At 37.3% G+C, this 24708-nt stretch overlaps 1 protein-coding gene across 1 annotated transcript in view; it reads left to right on the top strand.

Annotated features, from left to right (window-relative positions):
* The first annotated feature begins 5290 nt into the window (after positions 1 to 5290).
* The window catches only part of loxhd1b (lipoxygenase homology domains 1b), a 32740-nt gene continuing 13322 nt past the window's right edge, over positions 5291 to 24708 (top strand). Inside the window, 25 exon segments of the mRNA XM_036579729.1 lie at positions 5291 to 5929; positions 6425 to 6539; positions 8472 to 8552; positions 8669 to 8853; positions 8981 to 9079; positions 9962 to 10110; positions 10988 to 11111; positions 11964 to 12214; positions 12440 to 12575; positions 12722 to 12882; positions 12992 to 13078; positions 13167 to 13302; positions 14540 to 14694; positions 14777 to 14937; positions 15038 to 15114; positions 16716 to 16912; positions 17016 to 17208; positions 17311 to 17471; positions 18766 to 19087; positions 20599 to 20750; positions 22243 to 22376; positions 22457 to 22602; positions 23566 to 23670; positions 23774 to 23902; positions 24458 to 24622. Of these exon segments, the coding sequence (XP_036435622.1) occupies positions 5653 to 5929; positions 6425 to 6539; positions 8472 to 8552; positions 8669 to 8853; positions 8981 to 9079; positions 9962 to 10110; positions 10988 to 11111; positions 11964 to 12214; positions 12440 to 12575; positions 12722 to 12882; positions 12992 to 13078; positions 13167 to 13302; positions 14540 to 14694; positions 14777 to 14937; positions 15038 to 15114; positions 16716 to 16912; positions 17016 to 17208; positions 17311 to 17471; positions 18766 to 19087; positions 20599 to 20750; positions 22243 to 22376; positions 22457 to 22602; positions 23566 to 23670; positions 23774 to 23902; positions 24458 to 24622 (3898 nt within the window). The 5' untranslated portion in view covers positions 5291 to 5652.

The raw sequence follows: 24708 nt of genomic DNA on the forward strand, positions 1-24708 counted from the left end.
GTCAATGATAGTTTACAAGTGTAATGAATTCTGACTCTTCAACCTAGTGATAACACATGGGCTCCTTTAAGCAGCTGGCTAAGGATCTGAAAAGGAAACTTCAAATACAAAAAATCAAAAACACTAATACACAATAACTGTGCATTAACACTTGTAGAAAAAAAAATATTTTAAATAGTAGCAGAGGTTGTGTTATGTTTCGTCAACAAAATGTGTAATATGGCAGGGGTGCAAAAGCTTTTGCAATTCAAATATATATGTATCTCTTACTTCCAGTATAAAACTAAAGAAACAAACTTCAGAAGCCAAACATCTCTTAGCCAACTGACTGTGTTTGGGTAAAGGGGAAAACTGTGTAAATTTAATTTTTCGCTAAACCAGTGGAGAAACTGCTGGGAGAGGCAAGGGAGGCAATTGCACTTGGGCCCATGGTGCAGCGGGGCCCGCAGTGAGTATGCTCCATAGAATCTTTATTTTGGCCCCTCACACAGATGCTGACACAATTATGCACCCATGACTCACACTAAGATCAAATTTCCTAACAACATATTGCACCAGTTAGCATCCATCAACATTACACAGACAGTCCTGACATCCATTTATCTCCCTCATATTCATAATGCATCTCATCCATGATTACCATTTTTAAACATATTTCTTAGAAATGTAAATATAAACCCAATCCCAAAAAAAAAAGATTGGGACAGTATGGGAAAACAGAAAGCAGTGATTAGTAAGTTCTATGTGACTTTATTAAATTGAAAACTGTATAATAAGACAACATTTGATTTTTTTAACTTATGAACCTAATTGTTTTTTTGTAAATAGACACTCATTCCAAAGTTGACCTGCAATACCTTCCAGAAAAGTTGGGACAGGCACATGTTCACCACTGTGTTATATCACCTTGCCTTTTAACAATATCTGATAATCATTTGGGGACTGAAGGCACAAATTGATGCAGTTTTAAAAACTGAATATTTTGTGCAACCGTATGGGTCCTTTATATTTTACATATGTTTTCAGGGGAGATAGGTCTGGATTGCAAATCTAGCACCCACACTCTCCGACCACGCAGCCATGCAGCTACAACATGCAGAATGTGGCTAAGAGTCATCATGTTGAAATGAGCATGGACATCCCTGAAAAAGACGTTGCCTGTAAGGCAGCATATGTAGCTCCAAAATGTGCTAATAGTGTCTTCACAGATGTTAGCAATTACCCCTTACTACCCCTATACCATGACAGACCCTGACTTTTGAACTTGATGCTGGTAACAACCTGAATGGTCTTCCTCTTTGACCCAGAAAACACAATGTTGATTATTTCCATAAACAATCCAAAGGGATAATTTGTTAGACCACAATATACGTTTCCACTGTGCAGTGACAGGCGGTGCTTATTGAGTTTGCTTACTGACAGTTTGTCAAAGTATTCCTGAGCCCAGGCTATGATATTCATCACAGAAGCATATGCCAGATTTTAATGCGGTGCCGTCTGAGAGATTTGTGGTTTTCGGTCTTGCCCTTTACATGCAGAGATTTCTTTGGGTTCCCTAAATCTTTTGATTTTATACTGCACTGTAGAGGGTGAAATACCTAAAGTCCTTGCTTACTAAGGAACATTATTTTTAAACTGTTGGATTTTTTCTGATGCTTTAAGTGGTGAGCCTTGATCCATCCTCGTTCATAAAGTACCAAACTTTTTCATGGATGTTCATACCCGAGTACAATTGCATCACCTGTTTAAAATGTTTTTTGAAAATTAAACAATTGCTATAAATTTCCCCTGTTGTAACTTTTTTTTGTTGCTGACATAAATTGTGTTTACAATACAACAACAACGTTGATAAGGTAAAACATTACATCTTGTCTTTGTACTGTTTTTGTTTAAATACAGGTCAAGGTAAATTTAGAAATCACTGCTTTCTGTTTTTATTTGCATTTTTTTGGTTAGTAGGTTTGTAGGGTTTGTAGGTAGTCTAATGTAAACATGAAGGTTAACATTAGAGAGTGGAGAGGAACACCATTAAAAATAAAGAGTAAACAAACAAATTACTTTGTCATTCTTTATTAACTGAAAGTAGTTTTTGTATCAGGGCCTATTTATTTATTTTTTTTCAGATCCTTGTTACGCCACAGCGTAAGCTCCTGAAGACAGAAGGAGTGGACGTGGCAGACTGTTTTCATTTCTGACTGATGTAATGGCTGTCTAGTTTTCCAACCTGAAAAAAAAATTGGTTTTGATCTCGCGCTTTAATGTTGCCTCCAAGTTTCACATTTGCCAACGTCATTGTTATCCCTTGAAATGGTATCAGTGAAATGGATTAAGCCACTTAGCCACCAAAATAGAACTGGAAAGGTCTGATGACCTGTGTTAGAACATTAGACCTGATTTAATTGGGCAAAACCATTCGATACATTTGCAGGAAGATGGATTTCTAAATTAATTGTTATAATCTGACAGTGGTCAACCGTTCTGGCAGAAGATTAATGGACAATCTTTATTGATCTTTTCCTTTTTATAAGGGTTTTATTTTCAAATAGTCAGTACAAAAACAGAAATAAAGAGGAAACTGAATGATAAATCACCACAGCACTGACAAAGCCTCCTAACACACAGTAATTCCATTCCAGCTTTGGAAGTATAACATGTTTAAAACAGCAAGCCATGCATGCACTGATTAGGTTGCTATGGTCTTTGAGTCTTAAAGGAAAAAAATGACAAAATAAAATATAAATAGCTAGTGGTAATTGTGAAGATGCTAGGATACAAAATTGGATATCACAACAAACATTTTTTTTAAACAAAGAAACAAATTTGAGTACTGTAGTTTTTTCCAAGTAACATAAATCCTGGAGTAATTTAAGCATAATGACAAAAAACATATATACTGATGCTGCATTATTAGATTTCACTATAAGTCTGGAATGATTTTATCCCATCCTGCTATGGATTTTTTTCATGGTTTCCAGCTGAGCCTCCGTAATTGTTCTCCTGATACACAGTGTTTATTTGCAAAGTCTTTTCATTATCATCTTTTATGTGAGGGAGGACATTGCTGTTTAGATTATTATCCTCTTGGATTTGTATAGAAAATAAGCACATGCGACAATGGAAAATGTGTTACCTAACAAGCACGCACACATCTCCTTCAAGCTCAAGACTAATGCTATGATTGTTCACATCAAGTTTGCAGAATGTACGTGCTGCTCTTAAAGATACAACATGAATTATAACCTTAGTGAAAGAATTGTGCATGAACAACATTTCACGAACGTAAACATTGGAGCTTCTGAGCTTCTGCGGTTCAGTTCAGTGACTGCTGATTCAGACTTCCAAGGCTGTGATTCATTCTTCTCAATTATAAACTGTCTTTCAATTCTAAAGAAAGTTGTGGTTTGCTATATACAATGAGAGTTTGAACTTAAGGCCTAGAAATAATAACTTGCCGTTAGTTGAATTATCACACAGCTTAAAGGTTCTGCATGATTCTGTGATTAAGATGTAAACAAAGTCAAGAATGGTTTAATGTGAAATGCTCCATTTTAGACAAACTTACCAAGTCACAATCACTGTGGTGGTAGGAGCCAGACATCTGAGTCACCGAACGTATTACATGAAATGGTTACACAAATTTTGCCTGATGCCTGAGATATTATTTAAGGAAAGTTTTGAGATAAAGATTTGGCCTAAAGCATATATCGTTTTAAATCCATCAATGGTGGATAGGTACATACAGGGTGTTGTAGGGAATAACAGACCCCAAGGAAAACCTGTTTTTTCAGATGTACTTCTATTTTAATATGATCAACATTACATATAAAGATACATGTAGTTTCACCATATAGGTCGTTTTGGACTGTCAATAAAATTGTTTTGTTTGTGTTGTAGACTTTGCAACCCTTCACTCTTATCACCATTTCACATCAAACCTCTTCATATAGCTTTTACATCTCAATGATTGAATTATGCAGAAATTCAGTGAAATTACCTACTACTTACATTATATTTGTTGTGTAGATAATAGGTAATAGAAGCTATTTGCTTACATTTGAGTGCTGTCATTATTTATTCAAGTGTGCTCTTTGAAATGGATTACATTGAAATTTTACAGATTTGTATTAGCACGTATCAGTTTATTACAATAAATGTGCTACATGGTGTTTCCAACATGGTTAATAAGTTAGGTTATGACCAGATATAATAAATCCACACATTCTTTTATACACATTTGTAACATAAAATTATGCCAGACCTCTTTTATTAGTACTGAAGAACAGCAGTGCTGAGATGGATTCCTTGTTTCTGGAACTTGATCACTGGTGAATGTCTCCACCATCTGGTGGAATATGAGAATATAACTATTAACTATAACTATCACAATAAAAACACAGTGATTATCTGCTCGAATACATTTTTTGTTACAATTTATTTTAAAAGTCTCCAAGAGATTGTCTACAGATGCTCAAATTATTATCTATCTGGTAAAACTTTTTGTACTTCGTTAAGGGTTTGGCTTAGAATTAGGTTTTGAGTAGATGTTAGGTTTAGGTTTTTTTATTTTCCTTGTTAGATGTACTAGAATCTATTACATTCAACTTACAGTTTAGTTAAATGTAACATATTTACTTGCATTTGAGTTAAAAACAAGCTGATCATTTACAAAGCATCTACAGTGGATTCTCAAAATAAAGTGTCACTCATTTTCCCCCCAACATCTTCAATTATCTGTATTTTTATGGCTTAGAACTTTACACAATATTTTGAACTTAGTATATAAATAATTGAGCTTTATAATAAAGTAATATTAAGCTTAATATGTAAAAGTAAAAGAGCAGAGCTGCAAAAGTAGACTATTTTTAATGTGCTTTAATGTGTTTGTGATGTCTATAAATGTGCTTGCCCTGTTAATGTGAAAATATGTGGTTCTCCCTGCCAATCAATTTGAGGAAACTCCCCTTTAAAAGTAAACACCATCCCTCTCATGGCAAGCACCTGCATGACTGAGAGGTGGTAAATTTTAATGAGCCCCAGTGACTTTGCTGTTTAGGACAGAGGAAGGCCCTGATGTGACAGCTCTCTTGCACCCAGGGGCCCTTGCGCTGTCTCCAATGACTTGTCCAGCTGGCAGGTCTCCCTAGCATCACAGGTCAGCCTGGGTGTCCTTCACCCGGACACGCGGCCATCAGTTAAAGTTACAAGTTAGTAAATAAATTAAAGATGCCCTCAAAAGGGAAAAAAACGCGTCAGGGCGACGAAACCGAAGAGGAAGATGTGGACGCAGAGGAGAGGCAATCAAAGTCAAGAGGGAAAGGCAAGAGCGGCGGTATAGATTCTAGAAAGAAGCAGAACGTAAAGGAGGCTGACACAGACAGTGACGTTCCTGATGTGAGGAAAACCAAGAAAAAGGGTGAATCTGACAAAACCAGCAAAAAGAAAAGAAAGAAAGCAAAGAAAGAGGATGAAGTGGAGGACGAGGTGGTGAGCAGCAGCGAGGCTGCAAGTGAGGATGAACACAACAACAATAGACCAAAAGCCAAGCCAAAGACAAAAAGCACTGAGAAGCTTCCTGATGTTGTTCAAGTGATCGAGGTGAGCACAAAGGGCTCAAAGAAGAAATCATCTGTGAAAGGCAACCAAGAAGGTGTGATGGGAGCAAAAGACAAGAAGTCCAAAGACGAAGGCAAGAAGCAGAAGAAGGCTGAAAAAGAGGAGCAAGAAGAAGAAGATGATGATTCTCAAAAGAAAAAGAAAGAGAAGAAGGCCAAGAAAGGGTCCACAGATAGTGACGATGAGGGCAAGAAAGGCAAGGGCAAGAAAAAGAAAACAAAAAACGTTGACTATGTCGAGATCTATGAGAATGAATTAAGGAACTATGAGCCAGAAAAGGTGGAGAACTATGAAGATGAATATCATAAGAAGAAAGGTAACGGATTCCAACTTCTGCTGTTTTTCTTTAGCTCCTTCACTCAACCTTTCATTCACTCTGGAGTAATTTATCCATTCAAATTTCAGGACCATATCATGTATTGACAATTACAGTGTCTTCTCAATGCTTTCTCTTTCTCTCTTTCTGATTCTGATTTAGTTCCTTCAAATAGTTTTTTCACAGTTTTCTTTGTCTTTTAGACATTTTAGAAATATGCTAAAATTCCTTCAGCCTTGCCATTCTGGTACAGATCATAGACTTCTCATGTTATGTATGATGACACAGCGCTTATCCGCTTTCTTCTACAGCCTCTTTTGGCTGTGCTCTGTGAAAGTGATCTGAACCTGCTTAGCATAGCCATATGCCACTTTTCTATGGAATCTGCTCCTAAATTATTCACATGGGCTCTTCCTGGAACATCCTCCATTTGAATCAGCTGATACTTAACACCAAAAAGTCTAAAACTTTCTCTGTCGACACATACTCCCACAGTGTATGAGGTGGTCACCGTCACGGGAGACGTAACTGGGGCGGGCACAGATGCCAATGTCTTTATCGCTCTGTTTGGCGAATATGGCATTACTCCCAAGTTGCACCTTGCCAGCAAGTGAGTCCATATATGGTATCGTAGGTTTTACTGGAAAAGCATAGCCATTGATGTTTATCTATGAAGCTGTTGCAATTCAGACCAGACTGTGGCTTGAAGCAATAGTTCAGCGAAATTTAGATATACACAAATTTTCCCTCAGCCTAAATGTAGTTAATATTGAGCTTCAAGGCTAATATACCGTGGAATGGATAAGTAATGGGAGCATATAACCCCCAATTGGTACTGTGCAATATGGATCTCTAAATGGATCCCCATGCATCCCTTAAGCTGTATTGAGTTGTTAAGGAATCTCGAATAGACTTGTTTATGTGGCTTCTGCCATGGTTTGATATAACGTTATTTATGATCACGGTAAAAAGCACAAACAAAATTCAGGTTGAAGATTGCTGGTACTATTATTTTTAACCATGTGACATACTTTTGTCTATTTGTATAGAAAACAGTATGTCATACACTGTAACAAATGATAATTTGAAATGATATAGTGAAATCAGCTTAGATTTAGGCGATATATCTATTTTTTCCTCATTTTGAAGTTGTAAGAATATTATAAGATTATTTAACTTGTTTTATGTTTTTTTTTTATTTGTTTGTCACTTTATCTGGAGAAATGATCTTTTTCTTCTGACAATGTTGCTTGTTTCAGTGTTATATAAAAGAATAAGACGATTTCTCTAGACACAGTGCCTTAAGGCAAGTAAAAAAAAGCATTTTTACAACAAAAAAAAAGTGAACTAAGTTGAACATGTTATAATATTCTCACAACAACCTCATAATGAGAACTATTAGATATATTGATTAGATGTAAGATGTTTTCACCGGCCAAGATATAATTTTTTTTAATTGTACAAAGTTAGAAGACACGTGAGTAAGTCTATATGAGATTATGTAACAATGCCACACTGAAGCAAACCTGATAATTTAGGTAAGTGGTTTGCAGGATGCTAACTGGTGGATAAGCATCCATTATTTGTTTACATTAGCCTTGCGGCTCCAATGCGAAGCTAATCATGTCTTGGCTGATTGACTACACTTGTTGTAAGAGGAAAGCTCGGTCAATTAAAACTATTGTTTTAGGTCTGAAATGGTTTTATATCATTACTAAGACTTGTTAGTGATTTTGACAATGACTGTGTTGCTGCTAAAAAAAAATAACACTAACTTTGTTTTTCTCCAAACCCACAGCACTGACAAGAGGTATTTGCCTGCTATTCTCTGACACAACTGTCTTTGTGCTGTGATGTTTACTTCCTGGGCACATAATATTCTAGTTCTGGTTTATTTATGTGACACTGTTTTTCATAAAGAGCAACCATCTGACAGATTATTCGGATTTCCCTGCTGCCAAGACAGTAGGTGTGGGAAAGTAATACAAGATTAAGGTTTGATTATTTTGATTATTCTATAGAGCAGTATCTACATACAATAATAGTAGAAAGATAACTGAATCTTTCTACCCTCAATCAAATTTCCCAAGGAAATGCCACAAGTAAATGGGCATGATGCATTAACAAGCATCCTCTTGATAAAGGGCTAGAATATTCATGTGCTGTACATTAATATGATGTGTGAATCTAGCTATTTCATCTGATTAGGAATGTATAGCTCGGAGCTAGGCTTTCTTTTCTTTAGATTTACAAGAAAATGAAAGGCTTCAGCACATGACTATTGTTCCCAAATACACATCATTCATATTTAGTCATTCATTAAGAATATACTGCAGAATGTGTGTGTTAGGAGGATATTATGAGCAGATCAATTATGGATCTACTGGAAACATTTGTATATTCTTATTATCTATACTGTAAAATATTGATCCTATTTTTTTATTAAAATCAGGCAGTACAATGAAAATGATAAAATAGTTCCTTTTCTCTTAGGATTGCCCAAAACAAGATACTGTCTCAAACTACCTCATTTTGCTTACAGAAATCGCACTGCTTTTGAAAAAGGGAAAACGGATGTCTTCCGTATAAAAACTCACAACATTGGGCATTTAAAAAAGATTAGGTATGGTAAAATAATCCTTCATATGGAATAGTTATTTTGTAAATGTCAGACATGATATGCATCATGAATGTGATAATTCAAACAATTCAAAAAGAGTTTTTTGTGTGTATTCTAAGGATTGAGCATGATAATACTGGCTTAAATGCTAGCTGGTTCTTGGACCGTGTGGTGGTGACAGACATGAACAGACCTCATCTACGCTTTTACTTTGCCTGCAACAACTGGCTCAGCAAAAAAGAAGGTGATGGGCTTTTCGTGCGGGACCTGCTTGGCTCTTTGGACCCCTCAGATATGCCAAAATGTGGGTTATGCTTACTATAACTGTTTTGACATTAAATATAAATCTAGGAAAGCAGTTCTAATCCTATTTGAGAGCAACTACACTGCATTGTAATCACAATCGTTTCATCTTTTCGATTTTTTTTTAGATAATAAGTATGTAGTGAGTGTATTCACTGCAGATGTCAAGGGCAGCGGCACAGATGCTGATGTGTTCATTAATATTTTTGGAGAAAATGGAGATACAGGTAAGCAGCATGTCCACTACAATCAATCATTCAGTCCTCCCTGGATCTCGCAGCCTTGTTTTGGTATAGTTGCAGGCTGAAATGCCTGATTTTGCAGCAACTTTTCTCAGTATTTGTGGCAACATTTGCACTTTGTTTATTTGATGGAGAACGCAATAAAACTAGAAACCTGATGATGACTGGGGACCTAATATATTTTTTAACTTGTTCTGAATGTAGGTTAACTAGTTCCTGATAAAAAAAAGGGAGAAACAAATTGAAAATTAAGTAGGCCTCTGAGAAACAAGTACATAAAGAGATACAGACCCAAAATTAAAAATTATTTGAACATTATTACATTCTCAAAGAAAATACTTTTTTAACGTTTGATATTGAAAGTATGTAATTAACCTGTTGTATATAAACAAGTATCATATTTCTAGAGTCAAATATTCCATACAGATAAGCAAAAGAAGATAAATGCTCTCAAACTTGGTAGAACATAGACTAGCACTGTGTGACTTTGAACTACGCCTGTGTGATATCTTACAAGAATTAGTGCAATTTTCTTGTTTATAAATCAGGATTATTAATTACTAGAAAATCACCCATAAAATTGTACAGAAATTCAAGCTAAACTTATGTTTCATGTTGGAACATCGTTACATAGTGTACAATACAGTTTTTATGTAAAAAGTTTGGACTTAAAATTAGGACTCAATATCTGCTTTACACTCATAACTGCAAAACTGACATAATGGTTTCCTAGATGTTTTCAAGTAATTCATAGTAGTTACTGAAAAATAGATCTTAAGATAATACCTGAACGTTAAGTCTAGGGTTCAAGATGTTAAACTTGTATCTGCTTTCAATGTTTCATTTTTTTTATGATGTTTTCCAAAGGCGAAAGGAGACTAGATAGTGACAAAAACAATTTTGAGAGGGGAACAGAGGACAAGTTCACCATCGAAGCACCAAATCTTGGAAGAATAAGGAAGATCACGATAGGCCACAACAACAAAGGCTCCTCTGCTGGATGGTTTGTTGAAAAGGTATAAGATCAGTTATTATTTTCATAGGAAAAATGTTGCTAGGGATAATTCAACTGTTGTTTTTTTGTGTCAAATGATTTCAAACCAATCGTCAGCATGACAATATCGAGTTCATTTTATGAGAAAAATCTGCTAGCAGTGTTCCACCTCTTTGGTTTTCCTTCACACATATGTTCTCAAACCTATTTGAATATTCACAGGCTGGAGAAGCATGACTCTTTACTTAACTAATGAGGGTATCATTACTATTCATTACCAAACTACAAGCAAGCTTAAAATTTGCTTATTAAGCTCTAAAATGGACCCCAAGCCCCATAATTTAACAAATGTGAATGTGACCAAAAATTGGCAGCTCTATGAATGTCACTTCTCCATAAAATAACTCCAGGAGACTTTGACATATTTGGCAAATAATGTGTGTCAGTCTTTGAAGGTTGGCCACAGCATCTGTGTCACTCAAAGCAATTTGGGATGAGGTCATTCTCCCAGGCTGTAGTCACCTTATCTACGTTGAAAGGAAACACCACGCTACTTTAACGGATTGTTTTTCCAATTCATGAGACCCACTACTGGGAGATTCGCACATAGATTGCATACATTAACACTGTGTTTTCCAAACATACATACCATGTTTGTAGGTGACTGTTAGTACAGATGGTTTACATTCAGACAAACTGTGTTTGAGCTGAAATAAACGTACTTTTAAAAACCTTTTATCTTTCACTAAATTCATTCCAGGCTAAATGTAAATCATCTGGTCTATAAACAGAACTAAAGAAAGTAAAAACAAGGAATTATTTTTTGTACTCATTACTACTTAAGCTTTTGTTTTTTTGCATTTCTATGTCACAATTTTTTTTAACTTCTTTCAATTTAGGCGATAGTGGATGACTTAGGAAACAAGGCCATGTATGAGTTCCCTATAAGTCGTTGGTTTGCCATAGACGAGGATGATGGAAAGATTCAAAGGGATGTTTTAGTGGGAGGAAGTCAACCCACAGGTGGGTGACAGTTTAATATTTTTATTAAATTTGGAGTCATTCAGACCAAGCAAGTTCACATACACTGTGAAAATGTACAAATGTTGTGGGTTTTTTGTCCCAATGTCAAGTAAGCTCGTTTTGTAAAGGTTTTGTTGAATGATTCTGGAATAAAAGGAATGAAGGAATGAAGAAAATGTTAAAACTACACACTGTTCATTGACAGTGAAAACCTTCAAGTCAGTGTTTTTACCCTTCAGTATGGTTTAAGAAATAATTCAGGTCATTTGTGTTGTTGCATTTGCCAGGTGTCCCTGTTTTTCATGACACTTTCTGGGGTGAAATGACAGACTATGTTGGTTAGTGTTTGTCACATTGTCAGGCTGGCTGAATAAAACTGAGCATTTTCTGTGGCCCTTAGGAAAAGTGAGTTCTATCATTTCTAAGACTTAGGTCACATCAACAGCATTATGTCACTGTAATAAACACTACAAAGTCAGTTGTTATAACATGCTATGTCATTTCACCAAAAAAAGTTTTATGACACATCCCTGCAAAAATTTATATCATCTGACATTGTGGTGTTGACATTAAAACTACCAAAAGCAGCCATTATGACAGACAATACCCATTGGAATAAGCCTTATATGTAGGTTTAAGTCAACTGTCACAAGAAGCTTATATAGGTATCATGTAGTTCTATGAACACTGCCCTACAGTAAAGCCTTACGGTGTTTATCCAGGTTACTCGGTCAAACAGTCATGCTCTGTTTCACACCACACTTTCTTTGTGTTATAGATTTTTTCAGTGGATTGAGGCCTGTCTCAAGTTTAAGAGAATCTGATTGCAATGCCTGTAACCCTATCTTGCAGGCATTGTTTACAACGTGCAGGTGGTGACAGGGAACATTAGGGGAGCTGGCACCAACTCCAAAATCCACATGATCATGCACGGCTCCAAAGGCTTAAAGAACAGTGGAAAGATCTTCCTAGAGGGAGGAAAATTTGAACGTGGGCTCACAGACATCTTTAACATAGAGATCGCGGCTCTCCTGAGCCCTCTCAGTCGCATCACTATTGGCCATGACAATGGAGGAGTTAATGCAGGGTGGTACTGTGATAAGGTGAGATATTCTGTTTGTCCATCTTTATGAGAAGGATGCTATTTAGTGTTGCAAGCTTTATTTTAAAGGTAAATCCATATTAATTCCACTTCTATTGTTAATAAGAGTTTTTCTCACCAACTAGTGGCTTTGTGTCCTTATTTTCACTGCCTTCATGCTTTCTTATTGCATCTGATATAGGAATCACTGTGCAAAGCACTATTGATCATGCCTGTTTTGTTTCAGGTAGTAGTCTACTGCCCATTCACTGGCATTGAGCAGACCTTCCCTTGTTCAAAGTGGCTGGATGAGCATGAGGGAGATGGACTGGTTGAGAGAGAGTTGTATGAGATGGTTTCCCTGCGACAGAAAAGACAGAAAAGTGAGTAATCTTGTCGCTCTTGAATCAAACTTTAATTAAACTTTCATGTAATAATTTAACCTAAGAGAGACCCTCTGAGTTCCTCTGAGAGTCTGGTTCAGGCCTCACCTGAACTGGGGCTGAGATGATGTTCTCCTATTCCTCAGAACATCCATGGTCTCTCTGGATATGGACGTCTGATCTTCCCGGAGCAGGCACAGATGCCTCTGTACTTCTTCAAATCTATGGAGAAAAGGGCAAGTCTGATGAGATGAGGCTGGATAACAAAACAGACAATTTTGAGCAGGGTCAGCTTGATAAGTTCATGGTAATTACAGTGTTTTAGGAGCACAAATCTTTGTTATTTCACAAATAGGAGAAACACATAATTTCTGTTCATTTCCAGTGGTGGATTCAGTTTTTATTAATGCCTCCAGATCGAACTTCCTGATCTTGGAAAGCTGACAAAATTAAGAATTTGGCATGAGAAGAGACATCCATTTGCAGGCTGGCATCTAAGCCGTGTAAGAAAATGTGGAGTTTATTTTATGCTTTTCTTTTTCTTAATTATGTTTCTGGCATGTGATTAAACATTGGTTTATGTCTCCAAAGGTGACACTGATGAAGACGTTGACAAAGGAGAAATTCAATTTTCCTTGTGAGCGCTGGCTAGATACAAATGAAGATGACAACGAAGTTGTCAGGGAGCTCCCTGGCATGGGGGATCTTATCCAAGAGCCACTGACAGGCAAGACACCCAGATGTTTCTTAAAAGACCTACTTAGCAAACAAATCAAGTTTACACATTTTGCCCTTAACCCAAATGTAGCTGATCAGTCAACTGAAATCAAACATTTATAGATATCAGTGTATCCTACAGTATTGGGTACAAACTTCCATTGATTGTTAGGGTGTTTTCACATGGAGTTCTTTTTAAGATAATCAAACACAGTTCTGTAAAGGTCGACCTGAATGAGAACCAGTTGCGAGAGACCTCCATGCTTTTTGTGTTCATAATGTATCGCACTTTAAAGGAGACTCAATTCTCTTTCTCTTAACATTAATGAGGCCTCAAACCACTTGTCGTTCGCAGCACAACTTCACAATCCATACCCAAGCAGGGTAACATAGAATTAAGAGGTATTGTTGCAATTTTATATTAAACATAATTTCAGCAGGTTCAACACGTTCTCTCATGTTATCACATATACTTACAGATTTCTGCCCTTTTTTATTTTAATGGATCGTTCCAGTTCTAAAATCACTCAAAACCTCTGTAAAATACTCAATATACAAACATATGACTGCACACATTTCATTATGTGACAAGTTATTAAAACCAATTCAATCATTACTGTTGTTCATGGAATTATCTTTAATTGTTATGTAGCTGGCAACCTTAGCTTAACAGTGCTTGGCAGAAGAACTGTTTACTGCAATTATTAATAATAAATTATTTTCTTCTGAACATTGTATATTATTGAATTGCATTTTATTCTAGTGTATATTATTTTGTTTGTTGCTGATTTATGAAAGTGATAAGACACTTAGGTCAATACATTACAGAGATTTTATTTCTGGTATGAAATTTAACTGAGTAGTTTGTTTTTATCCCCTGGGACATTGGAATATTGTACATGTGAATGTGCAGTAAGCCTAAGGTTGTTTAACAACAAAGCAAAACACAAAGCTTTCACAATGCACGAATCAATCAGACCTCAAAATGAAACACAAATTAACTGTCCTGAGACCACCTCGGGAGCTGGTTTGAATTTGGCTCATTTGTGGGCCTGTATAGAAGGGTCTGCATTTGTTTGACATGTTTACATATGCACAGAAAAAAAAAGTGAAAACACCCTCAGTTAAATTGCTCAACTATTTCACTGCCGCTTTTATCATACTACACAATATTAAAAATAATCTTAGATGATAGTAGCCTTCATGTTACTAGCTTGTGGACAACAAATTTGATTATTGTGTTGCAGTCATAAAGTATCGAGTTACAGTATACACTGGAACTGTCAGTGGAAGTGGGACCGATGCCTCAGTCTTCCTTTGCCTGATTGGTGATTTAGGAGACACAGGTGACCGTACATTAATCAACTGCAAGAACAATGTCAACAAGTTTGAAAAGGGCAATGTAAGTAGTGCTATTGATCTGAACTTCTGGGAAAGGCTCTGCATTCATGCATTTAAGATTTTGTATCTGTGTTTATCCACAGGCTGATGAGTTCATAATTGAAGCCGTGTCCATTGGACAGGTGCGCAGAGTACGGATTGGCCATGATGGGCGAGGAGGAGGTTGTGGTTGGTTTCTAGACAAAGTGGTGGTCAGGGAGGAAGGGCAGACTGAAACTCAAGCTGTAGAGTTCCCATGTAACAGGTCAGTAGTGCATTTTTTGTTGTAGCAATGCCATTATTTGTAAGGCTTGAAGGAATTTAATTTTAGTTTCTCACAATACAGTCTCCCTTTATCAATTCAGATGGCTTGACCGTAATGAGGACGATGGCCAGATTGTTCGGGAGTTAGTTCCATTCGCTGATGGACAGAGACTCTTTAGTAAGTGTCTGTCCTAGAGCTTCTGTTCTATTCTGATGTTATAGGAGTTCAATTCCACTCATCAATGGATTATCAAGCCCTTCATGAGATGGATCTGAGGCCTGTCTTACGTAGCACATTCAACTTAGAGTTCCTGACATAAAAACCTGAGAAAACCTAAAAAATGGAACTGAGGTTAACTCGTTCTACAAAGGCAGTTAACAACTTCCTCTGTTAACCAAGGTTTAAATAATCTATGGTTTTAAATCTATGATTACTTCAAACTATAGTTAATCCTTGATAAAAAGTGATCTGCCATCATGAGACAGAAAATACAGGGGTAGATTGAACTAAGCATAAAGTTAACTAGCTAAGCAAAAAATCCTGCTTTGTGAGACTGGCCCCAGGTGTTCTGGGATGTGAATTATTTGAGACCGTGTAACATAATGACTTTAAGAATTAAAATGAATAAACACTTTCTTAGACCTGGATTCATGGACATGGATTAAGCCTAGTCTAGAATCAAATTGTAACAGCAATATTTACTGATCACTGAAAAGCCTTTTAAGTCTAGTATTAAACTTAGTCTGGGTCCAGGAAAACAATTCTTATGCCCTGTTAACATTTGGTGTTAAAATCTGTCTCAAGTGATCTTATCATAAGTGGACAGTGAGTATGCACTTGTGACCAGATTGCTTGACTGGAGAAAGAGTACCAATATTTTCTATGTCAGTCTCTTGCATTTGTTGTCAGACAAAAATGCACCACGAGTCCTTGTTCATGCGGATGTTACGAACATTTGGATCACTTGGATTGCTAATGCAACTTGTAAGCAAACAGGGGAGAAAACAAAAAAACAAGTTTGGCAGCTGCTTTTGTCTCTCCAGTGATGCGGCTGTTTAAGGTTGTCCTTCAACGTTGTCAAGCATGCATGAAGATGCTTCAGCATCCACACCACAAAATGTTATGTGTGTCCCTGTCCACCTCTAAATGTGGTTTGGATCCTGATGTGTCTCTGAGACATACTGTATCCAATTTACACCTGTACTTAGCCCTGTCCACTATGTTCGTATCACCCATGTTAATGACAAGTGTTAACAGGGCCTTAGGGTCAGTTTCCCAGACAAGGATTAAGTCTGGTCCAGGACTATATTTTCCTTTCAATGGAAAATTGCCATTTAGAATGTTGTGTAGCCCAGGACTAGGCTTAATCTCTGTCTGGGAAACCAACATTTAGTGTCAGTTTAACTTAATACAATGCACTGCTCAAAATAATCAAAATGATGTAGTAAAGTGCGCCATGCAACTGTCACTATGGAAGGTGACAATAACTTAAATAAACCAAACTAAATGGTTTTTGACAGTCTCCTTCAAGCACTGCAATGGTAAATGAGCATGTGGCAGTGGATTACTAAGTGAAAGAGCAGGCATGGGCAGTGTCCTAGGTCCCTCCTAGACTGATGGCACTGCCTTGCAAATACAAACTCACACTGGAAAAAGAACACAATGTGTGAAAATCAAGCAAAAGTTTCATAGTTTTAAGGAAGTTTTAATACACGGGTTAAGAAATCCGTTACAACAGATGAAACTTGCTTATCAATTTTGAAAATTTTGTATTTCAGATGTCAGCTATCATATCGCAGTGAAGACTGGAAACATCAGCGGTGGCAGCTCTGATTCCAGAGTCTTTGTGAAGCTTTATGGGGAGAAGGGTGACACCAGTAGAATGATGCTGGTCGTCTCTGACAATAACCTGGGGAACTACTTTGAAACAGGGCGGGTGGATGTCTTCAAAGTTGAGACATTAGACATTGGACAAGTGTGTATCCCTTAATGGCAGAGCCACTACTTGACAATTTCAATATAATAGCAACCTATTTGTTATTCATTCATTAAACAGTGTCTCATTTTACTGAACCCAGATCAACCGTCTGATGATTGGCCACACTAATGAAGGCATGAGAGCAGGCTGGTTTCTGGACAGTGTGCAAATCATGGTCCCCAACCATGGCAAACACTACATGTTCCCCAGCCATCGCTGGCTCTCTGAAGACGAGGCTGACGGCAAAACCGAAGTGGAGATCTACCCAAGTGAAATACTGGACGTGGAAGAATGTACTCACTTACTTTGTGTAATATGTGATGTCTCTGGACCATAGTATTTCTTTATTCTTTAAGAATAGCCAGAACTTCATGTGTGTCACTTGTTTTTCTCAGTAAAAAACTATGAGATTACCGTGGAGACAGGAGATGTTTGGGCTGCAGGAACCAATGCCAATGTTTGCATCCAAATATATGGAGACCAAGGAAAGACAGAACTTATAACTTTGAAAAGCAGGTCAAATAGCTTTGAAAGAGGAACTACTGATATATTCAAGGTAAGAACCAACATTTTATGACAGTACTAGCCTGTGATACCTTTGTGCTGTCTTTGGCCTTATTTTACATATGCCGTTAATATTGTACAGTGCTTCTTGATGGGGTCTGAGGTGACAATTGTCTATGCTAAAGTGACTGAAACCCATGAGCACACATTTAAAAGTGGTGAACTGAAGAGATAATTGAATGTATTGAAAAACTGCAGATTCTATGATCATCGTCCAAATTGGTGCAATGAAAAAACTGACATTAATGGTGATGGGAATAGAAGTCAGCTCTTTCAGTCAGCTGTTGACTTCACTGGGATAAACATAGCAAAGTAATGATATTAAAGATCCCATCAACAGCAAAGCAAAATATCTTGATAACACTGGTTTACAATCATTTTTTGTTTTATTATTTAAAGGGGAATTCTAATAATTTTTCAAAATGTCTGTATAATTTGAACATTGAGATGTAAACAAAGTCATTCAAAGTAGTCTGATGTAAAATGGTTTATTGTAGAGAAACTCACTTATACAGATTTCTTACAATGGTGGTGATAGGAACCGGGGTCACGGTGTCTACTACCACCAGGGGACCTACATATGTTTACTATAATGTTGATAAAAAATAAGTTTCCTTTGGGGATTATTTTGCCACACAATGTCCAGCGTCCACCTCTCTGCCCTGAATGGATTTTAAAAATATATATTAGGACAAAATCTTACCATAAAACTATCAAAAACAATGTCTTAGGCATCAGGCAGTTTATCTGAAACCATTTCATGTAATAGCTTTCTGTCAGGGAGTTTATACATGTTAATGATTCAATTATGCAGTAATTTGGAAAAATGGTGGAATTTCTCTTCAATTAATTATAAAAACCAGATCAACCCACATTGCTTTGGTGCTAGCAGCTGGGTACGCAATGAAACATTTTACTCCCATCTCACTCTGATTGGAGATTGTCTATTTTGTCCATGTTTAGCTTAGAGTTGTTTGTTTATGTCTAGTCAGACTTTGTTCAGTCTATTTCCTCTGCTCTCTAGAAGCTCAATAATCAAACCCACTGTTTGTGCTACAAACCTATTATTCCTAATAACCACTGTACCAGTGCAAATTACTGTAATTACTTTTCACACATATACTGATTATAATAGAAAACCACATCTACACTGTCTGGATTATTACCCCACTGTGAAAAAGCGAAATGCATAAATGAATAATTTTCCAACAGACATTATCCTTTGATGAAAATGTCATGAATGAAGTGCAAACCTTAAGATGCGTTTTGCTATTTTTCTGGAACAGACTGAGGCTAAAGATGTGGGGCAGATCTTCAAGATCCGCATTGGTCACGATGGATCAGGAATTGGCGCTGGGTGGTATTTGGACAAGGTAGACATAAAGTACCTGGTCATGGCCATGGTGAAGAAAGAGAAGAAAGAGGATAAGAAGAAAAACAAAAAGAAGAAAAAGAAGGAGGAGGATGAGGATGAGGAGGGAGGTGAAGAAGTGATGCAAGAGGTAGTGAAGACGCTTTCCTTCCCTTGCGATCGCTGGCTGGCTGAGGATGAGGAGGATGGGGAACTGGTTGTGGAGCTTCTGCCTGAGGACAGCGAGGAGCTGGAGGGTAAAGAAAAGCATTAGAGCCGTTTATTTATCTGTCCTGCCATTTATCCACCTCAGCCCCATTTCCACCTTTCCAATTTTTTCCTCTCTTCCTGTATATAAGCAACAATGTATTAAGTATCAAATTCTAATCACCAGCAACCACTGTTAAAATATGCCAAACAGAACCAAAAAGTGTCCTTTATAAAAATGCCTTAGAAGAATCACTTATGGTTTCCCAAAGAACCTTTCAGTGGATGGCTCTGAGAAGAACCAAATTTGGTTTCACAAAGAAATCTTAACGAAGAATTTGTTACAGCTTTTCAAAGCACCTTTAAATACTACTACTACTACAAATAATAATAATAATAATAATAATCATTATTATTATTATTATTATTATTATTATTATTATTATTATTATATGTAGAAACTCTTCTTCATTGTTTTTATATAGATGGCTCATTAACTTAGTTATGAATCAAACATTAAACAAAACCAAATTAATCGCTTAATTCCAAAATGCTATATTTCCATTTACAAAAAGATATTTGAAATTAACAAATCATTCATTGATCTGATAAAGTTGGTAGCGTTAGCGACTTAAGCTAATATAGTAATTTCTCATATGTGTAAAGACCACTATCAACAATGGTTGGGTTTTATGATGAAATAAAAAGAACATTTATGAAAGCGGTTTGGAACAAAACCCTTCACATAACAAAGTAACCAGACAAAACAATTATCAAATTCAATTTCTTTTATAATATTAAACGCTAAAAATGAAAAAAGAAAACAAACAGAAAAATGTTATGTAAGTAATTTCTACCTACGCTACCTACCGTGCTAGCTACCATATGCATAACTTCAGGTAGCTTGTAGCTAACTAGCTAGCTAGCTAACAACAATATTTCTGGATAAGACTGCCGGTTCAGCGAGATACTTTTCTGGGACACATATCTGCACGTTGTTAGCAACTAATAGTATATCGTGAAACATGTTAGTGTTAATAACAGTTTAAGAAATCTCACTTACCTGACGAGTATGTTAGCTAACAAGCTAGTTAACGTGCTCTCTCACAGCAGTTTCACTCAGATTGGACCCAGGGAGAGGACACAAACCCCTCCGACGAACACATTGAGTTCATAAGCTTTCCTCGATTTCATTTTGGGAAGTGATAAAAAAAATAAAATAAGAAAACTGTCTTTGTTTGGCATTTTAGTTGTGCATTATTAGGCCTATTCCAAAATAAATATTGGCTAACGTTATTTAAATCATCTTTAGCCTGTTGTCTTATACAGTTGTAAGAGTATTTCAGTAGGACTATGAGCAGTGTCATACAACACGACCGTACAGGCGCGAGTGTTGATAACCTTTTAAAGTTTAAAGAACCTCCGCATAATGTGAAGGTTCTGCACCAGTTAAACGTTCCCTGGAGCCGTAGACCCAAGCCAGAACCCTTTAGAAGCCTGTATTTTTAAGAGTGCAGTCTGTTCATGGAGGCAAACGGCTTTTTACTATTTCCTCTCCAAGAGAACACGTACGAGGTGAGTGTGTTCACGGGGAACATGCTGGGTGCTGGAACAGACGCCCATGTTTACATCAACATCTACGGAGAGAAAGGCGACACTGGGGAGCGCCCCCTGAAGAAATCCAACAATGTCAACAAATTTGAGCGCGGCCAGGTGAGTGGGACTCAGATTACGTGATGCCCTTAATGTTGGCTATAGCTGACTCGGAGATGAGTTGCAATCGCTATGAGACTGACCTCTAACCAGCAGGAAGAGACCGGGGAACCTGATCGAGTCCCTCCTGTTATTCAAAGTAGATGTTCTGGTATACTCTTACTCATCTGTTAATGTGAGCCCATCAATAATTGATGTCACGCATTAAACATGGTCTCTGAATCAGGTCTGTTCCGCACGCCTAATCTGACAGCCATTTGTGAATTTGTCAAGGCATGCAGACAGCAACACATGTTGAAAGCAGTGGTTCCTCGCATACCTTAGCGCTTTCCCAGCTCTAACACTCAAGTCAGGAAAAGGTTTATTAGCTGATTAGTTGGATCAGGTGTGTTAGAGCAGGGAGAACACCAAAATGGTTGGGCTTGTTCCAAGAGCCCAGCTTTGGATCACTAGTTCACAGCTTGTGCTAACTGATTAAAAAATGATTAACCACAATCTCAATGAATACATCTGAACCCAATGACTAATTGGAAACTTGCATCATTAAAATGCATATTAAACATCCTTTTCTGCTCTCTGTTACAGTAAGAAAGGGATTGATTGCCATGCTTATGTGCCACACAGTGTTTTTCGTATTTGTTTTAAATTAAGTATTTTACAGTCATTCCAGTTTATCTGCTTTCTAATAAAGTATTTTGGATTTGAAAGTCTAAACATGGTATAATATGGCCTAAAGTATGTGGACACCTGACCATCACACTTATGAGTTTGTTGAACACCTCCCCCCACAAACTTTGCTGCTATAACAGTCTCCACTCTTCAGGGAAAGCTTTTCACAAGAATTTGGAGTGTGTCTGTTGTAATTTGTGCCTATTAAATCAGGCACTGTTGTTGGATAAGAAGGCCTGGCTGGCAATCGACATTCAATTTCATCCTAGAGATATTCAGTGAGGTTAAGGTCAGGACTCCTCCACACCAAACTTGTCAAACCATGACTTCATGGACCTCGCTTTTTGCACAGCGGCACAGTCATGCTGAAACAGGAATGGGCATTTCCATTTCACAGTAATAGCACTTACAGTTGACTGGGGCAGATCTAGCAGTGCATGAATTTCATGAACTGACTTGTGGCAAAGGTGGCATCCGTTGACAGTGTAACGTTTAAAGTCACTGACCTCTTTAGTATGAGTCATTCCACTACCAGTGTTTACCTATGGAGTTTGCATGGCTATGTGCTTGATTTTATACAACTGTTAGCAATGGATGTGGCTAACCTGAACTCAATAATTAGGAGGAGTGTCCACATACTTCTGGCCATATAATGTGTGTCCAGGTCTGTTAAGTACATTTTATTGTTTAGCTAATTAAATTTTTTAATGAAATGTAAAAATTATTGACATTAAATTACTCAATTATTAATTATGTGATTACAAATTATAATTCTAATGGCATCATGATTCTACTAAACAACTCAGTTGCTTATGTGTTGCAGGAAGACATGTTCTCCATAACAGCAGTTGAACTGGGGCCTTTGAAGAAGCTAAGGATCCGTCACGACAACAGCCACTCCCACTCTGCCTGGTACTTGGACCGAGTTGAGATTGTAGACACCAAGGACGACACCACGTGAGTGAAAGACAAAATAGTTACAACTACTTTCAATACAGTAGGACCTATGTAGAAGTTTACATTGAATCACTATGCAGGTACTACTTCCCATGCAACCGCTGGCTGGCTATAGATGAAGATGATGGGCAAATTGCCAGAGAGCTGGTGCCTGTGGACGAGGCTTTCATGAAGAAGGATGAGGATGAGGAGGACTCAGGAGCTACATTAGGGCTGGAGCAGAAAGGTGAAGAAAATGTTGCATGATGCATTGTATGATCAGTGGAGGAAATTATGGCAAATTCTGTGTTCACTATTTATAATATTTTTGTATTTAAAGGGACATTTTGACCTAAAATTAGAGTTATTGTGTTATGTGTCATATTATGCAGTATTCTAAAGCACAGCATTATATCCCTCAACCTCATTGGTTTGACACACGTCACGATTTTAAATTGTTTTTTATGTTTTCATTCATCAGTTTTCTGTCACTATGATAGTCAGCATGCATTATGCAAATACATCATACAACCATTGCAAATCTCTGCGGTGCTCAACCAGTCTTGATTTTTGACCTAGCCACTAAACTACAGGCTAAATACAACCAAGCTAGCATTAGAGACATCATCAGAAATGGGATTTCCTAGTCTTTAAACACGAAAGTCTCGCTCTAGATGCAGGGGTCTCAAACTTTTGTCCTAGGGGGCCAAAGCGCAATGTTTGGCTGAGGGCCAAAAAGACAAATCAAAACTCAAAGAAAGGAGCTAGGTAGGTTTCAAATAGTGATATTTAAAATGGATTTCATAATATATTATAAAATATTATATGTAGTATACTGAATAAATATACCTTATTTTCATTACTAAAAATCTTTAGAAATATAATTTTGAGAACAATAAGAATCATATATATGTATAAAAAATATATATTACTGTGTGATGGAGTTGGGTTAGAGTATGCTTCTGGCAGACAAAATGAAAGGTCCTCTCTGGCCACCTTTGGCCCATGGGCCACACTTTTGGCAGCCTTGCTCTAGAGACTACTGTGGCAGTATTGTAAGATGGGAATATGCATGTTTACAACATATGTTGCAATGGCTAATTGTTTTCTCTTTGGCCAGAGTGTTCCTTTAAAAACTGCACATATTTAGAGGGTGTGATTTTTCAAGGGAATGTGTAATGTCTCACAAATTTACATCATTTTTCTGCAGCCATGTCAACAACATACACACTGAGGATAAAAACTGGGGAGAAGAAATATGCTGGAACCGATGCCAATGTTTTTGCCATTCTTTATGGAGAGTACGATGACACAGGTTAAAATTCATAATTCAGTGCTCAGACTTCATAATTTCAATTGTAAATGATTGCCACTTTTTGACATATTGCCTGCTCTTCATTCTTTTGTGAATGCTGTAGGAATAATTAACCTGAAGGCCTGTAAATCTCACAAGAATAAGTTTGAGCAGGGAATGATTGATGAGTTCACTGTGGAGGCCGTTGATCTGGGAGACCTTCAGAAGCTCAGAATTGGGCATGACAACTCAGGTAGGCCTTGGCAGCACTGAACCTTAAAAAAATAAATGGAACCTGTTGAATTTCAAGGAGATTTTGTGAAAGCGAAGGTTCAATAAATGCTGAACTGAGACACGGTGACAGGGACAACTGAACGAGGCTTTGTGCTGACAGGATGCAGTCGGCTGCTTCTAAAAGCTGCTAGCAAAGACAGCCTGTCAGGTATCAAGTTGCCTGGCAACCTTACAGGAACTTGGTCCCGCTATTCATGTTTGATTAGTTGTCGATGGAGCTCTTAAAGGGTCCATTTAGAGTCTGTCTTTGTCAAGCATTGAACTGGCTGCAAAGAAAGGAAGCAAATCGCTCAGTTATCACTCAAACCCAAGTGTAATACAGACAGGTACATTTACTGCTACAAAGTCTCATCAGACAGTGATTGAGAGACATTCTTTTATGTTTGCCAGCATCCTGAGCAGCATGCCATGCATTTTGAATGATTTTAATGCACATTAAATTATGACATGATGCCAAAACAATCTTAATGTAAACAATGAGTAAAAATACCATTCACCCTTGTTTCTTATTTAGGGGGGTCATCTGGTTGGTTCTTGGATTGGGTGGAGATTAATGCACCTTCCCAAGGTCAGAAACTACGTTTCCCTTGTGGCCGCTGGCTAGATAAGGGAGAAGATGATGGGGCGATTGTAAGAGACTTGTACCCAGCTGAACTGCAGACTGAGCTCTACACTCCATGTAAGGAACAATCCATCTTAAATTGTACATTCAGTTCTCTGTATCAGTGATGTAACTATTCAGTGGAAAAATGAATGCCCCTCTTA

The sequence above is a fragment of the Colossoma macropomum genome, unplaced genomic scaffold, assembly GCF_904425465.1.
Source record: "Colossoma macropomum unplaced genomic scaffold, Colossoma_macropomum, whole genome shotgun sequence".
Classification (NCBI taxonomy): domain Eukaryota; kingdom Metazoa; phylum Chordata; class Actinopteri; order Characiformes; family Serrasalmidae; genus Colossoma; species Colossoma macropomum.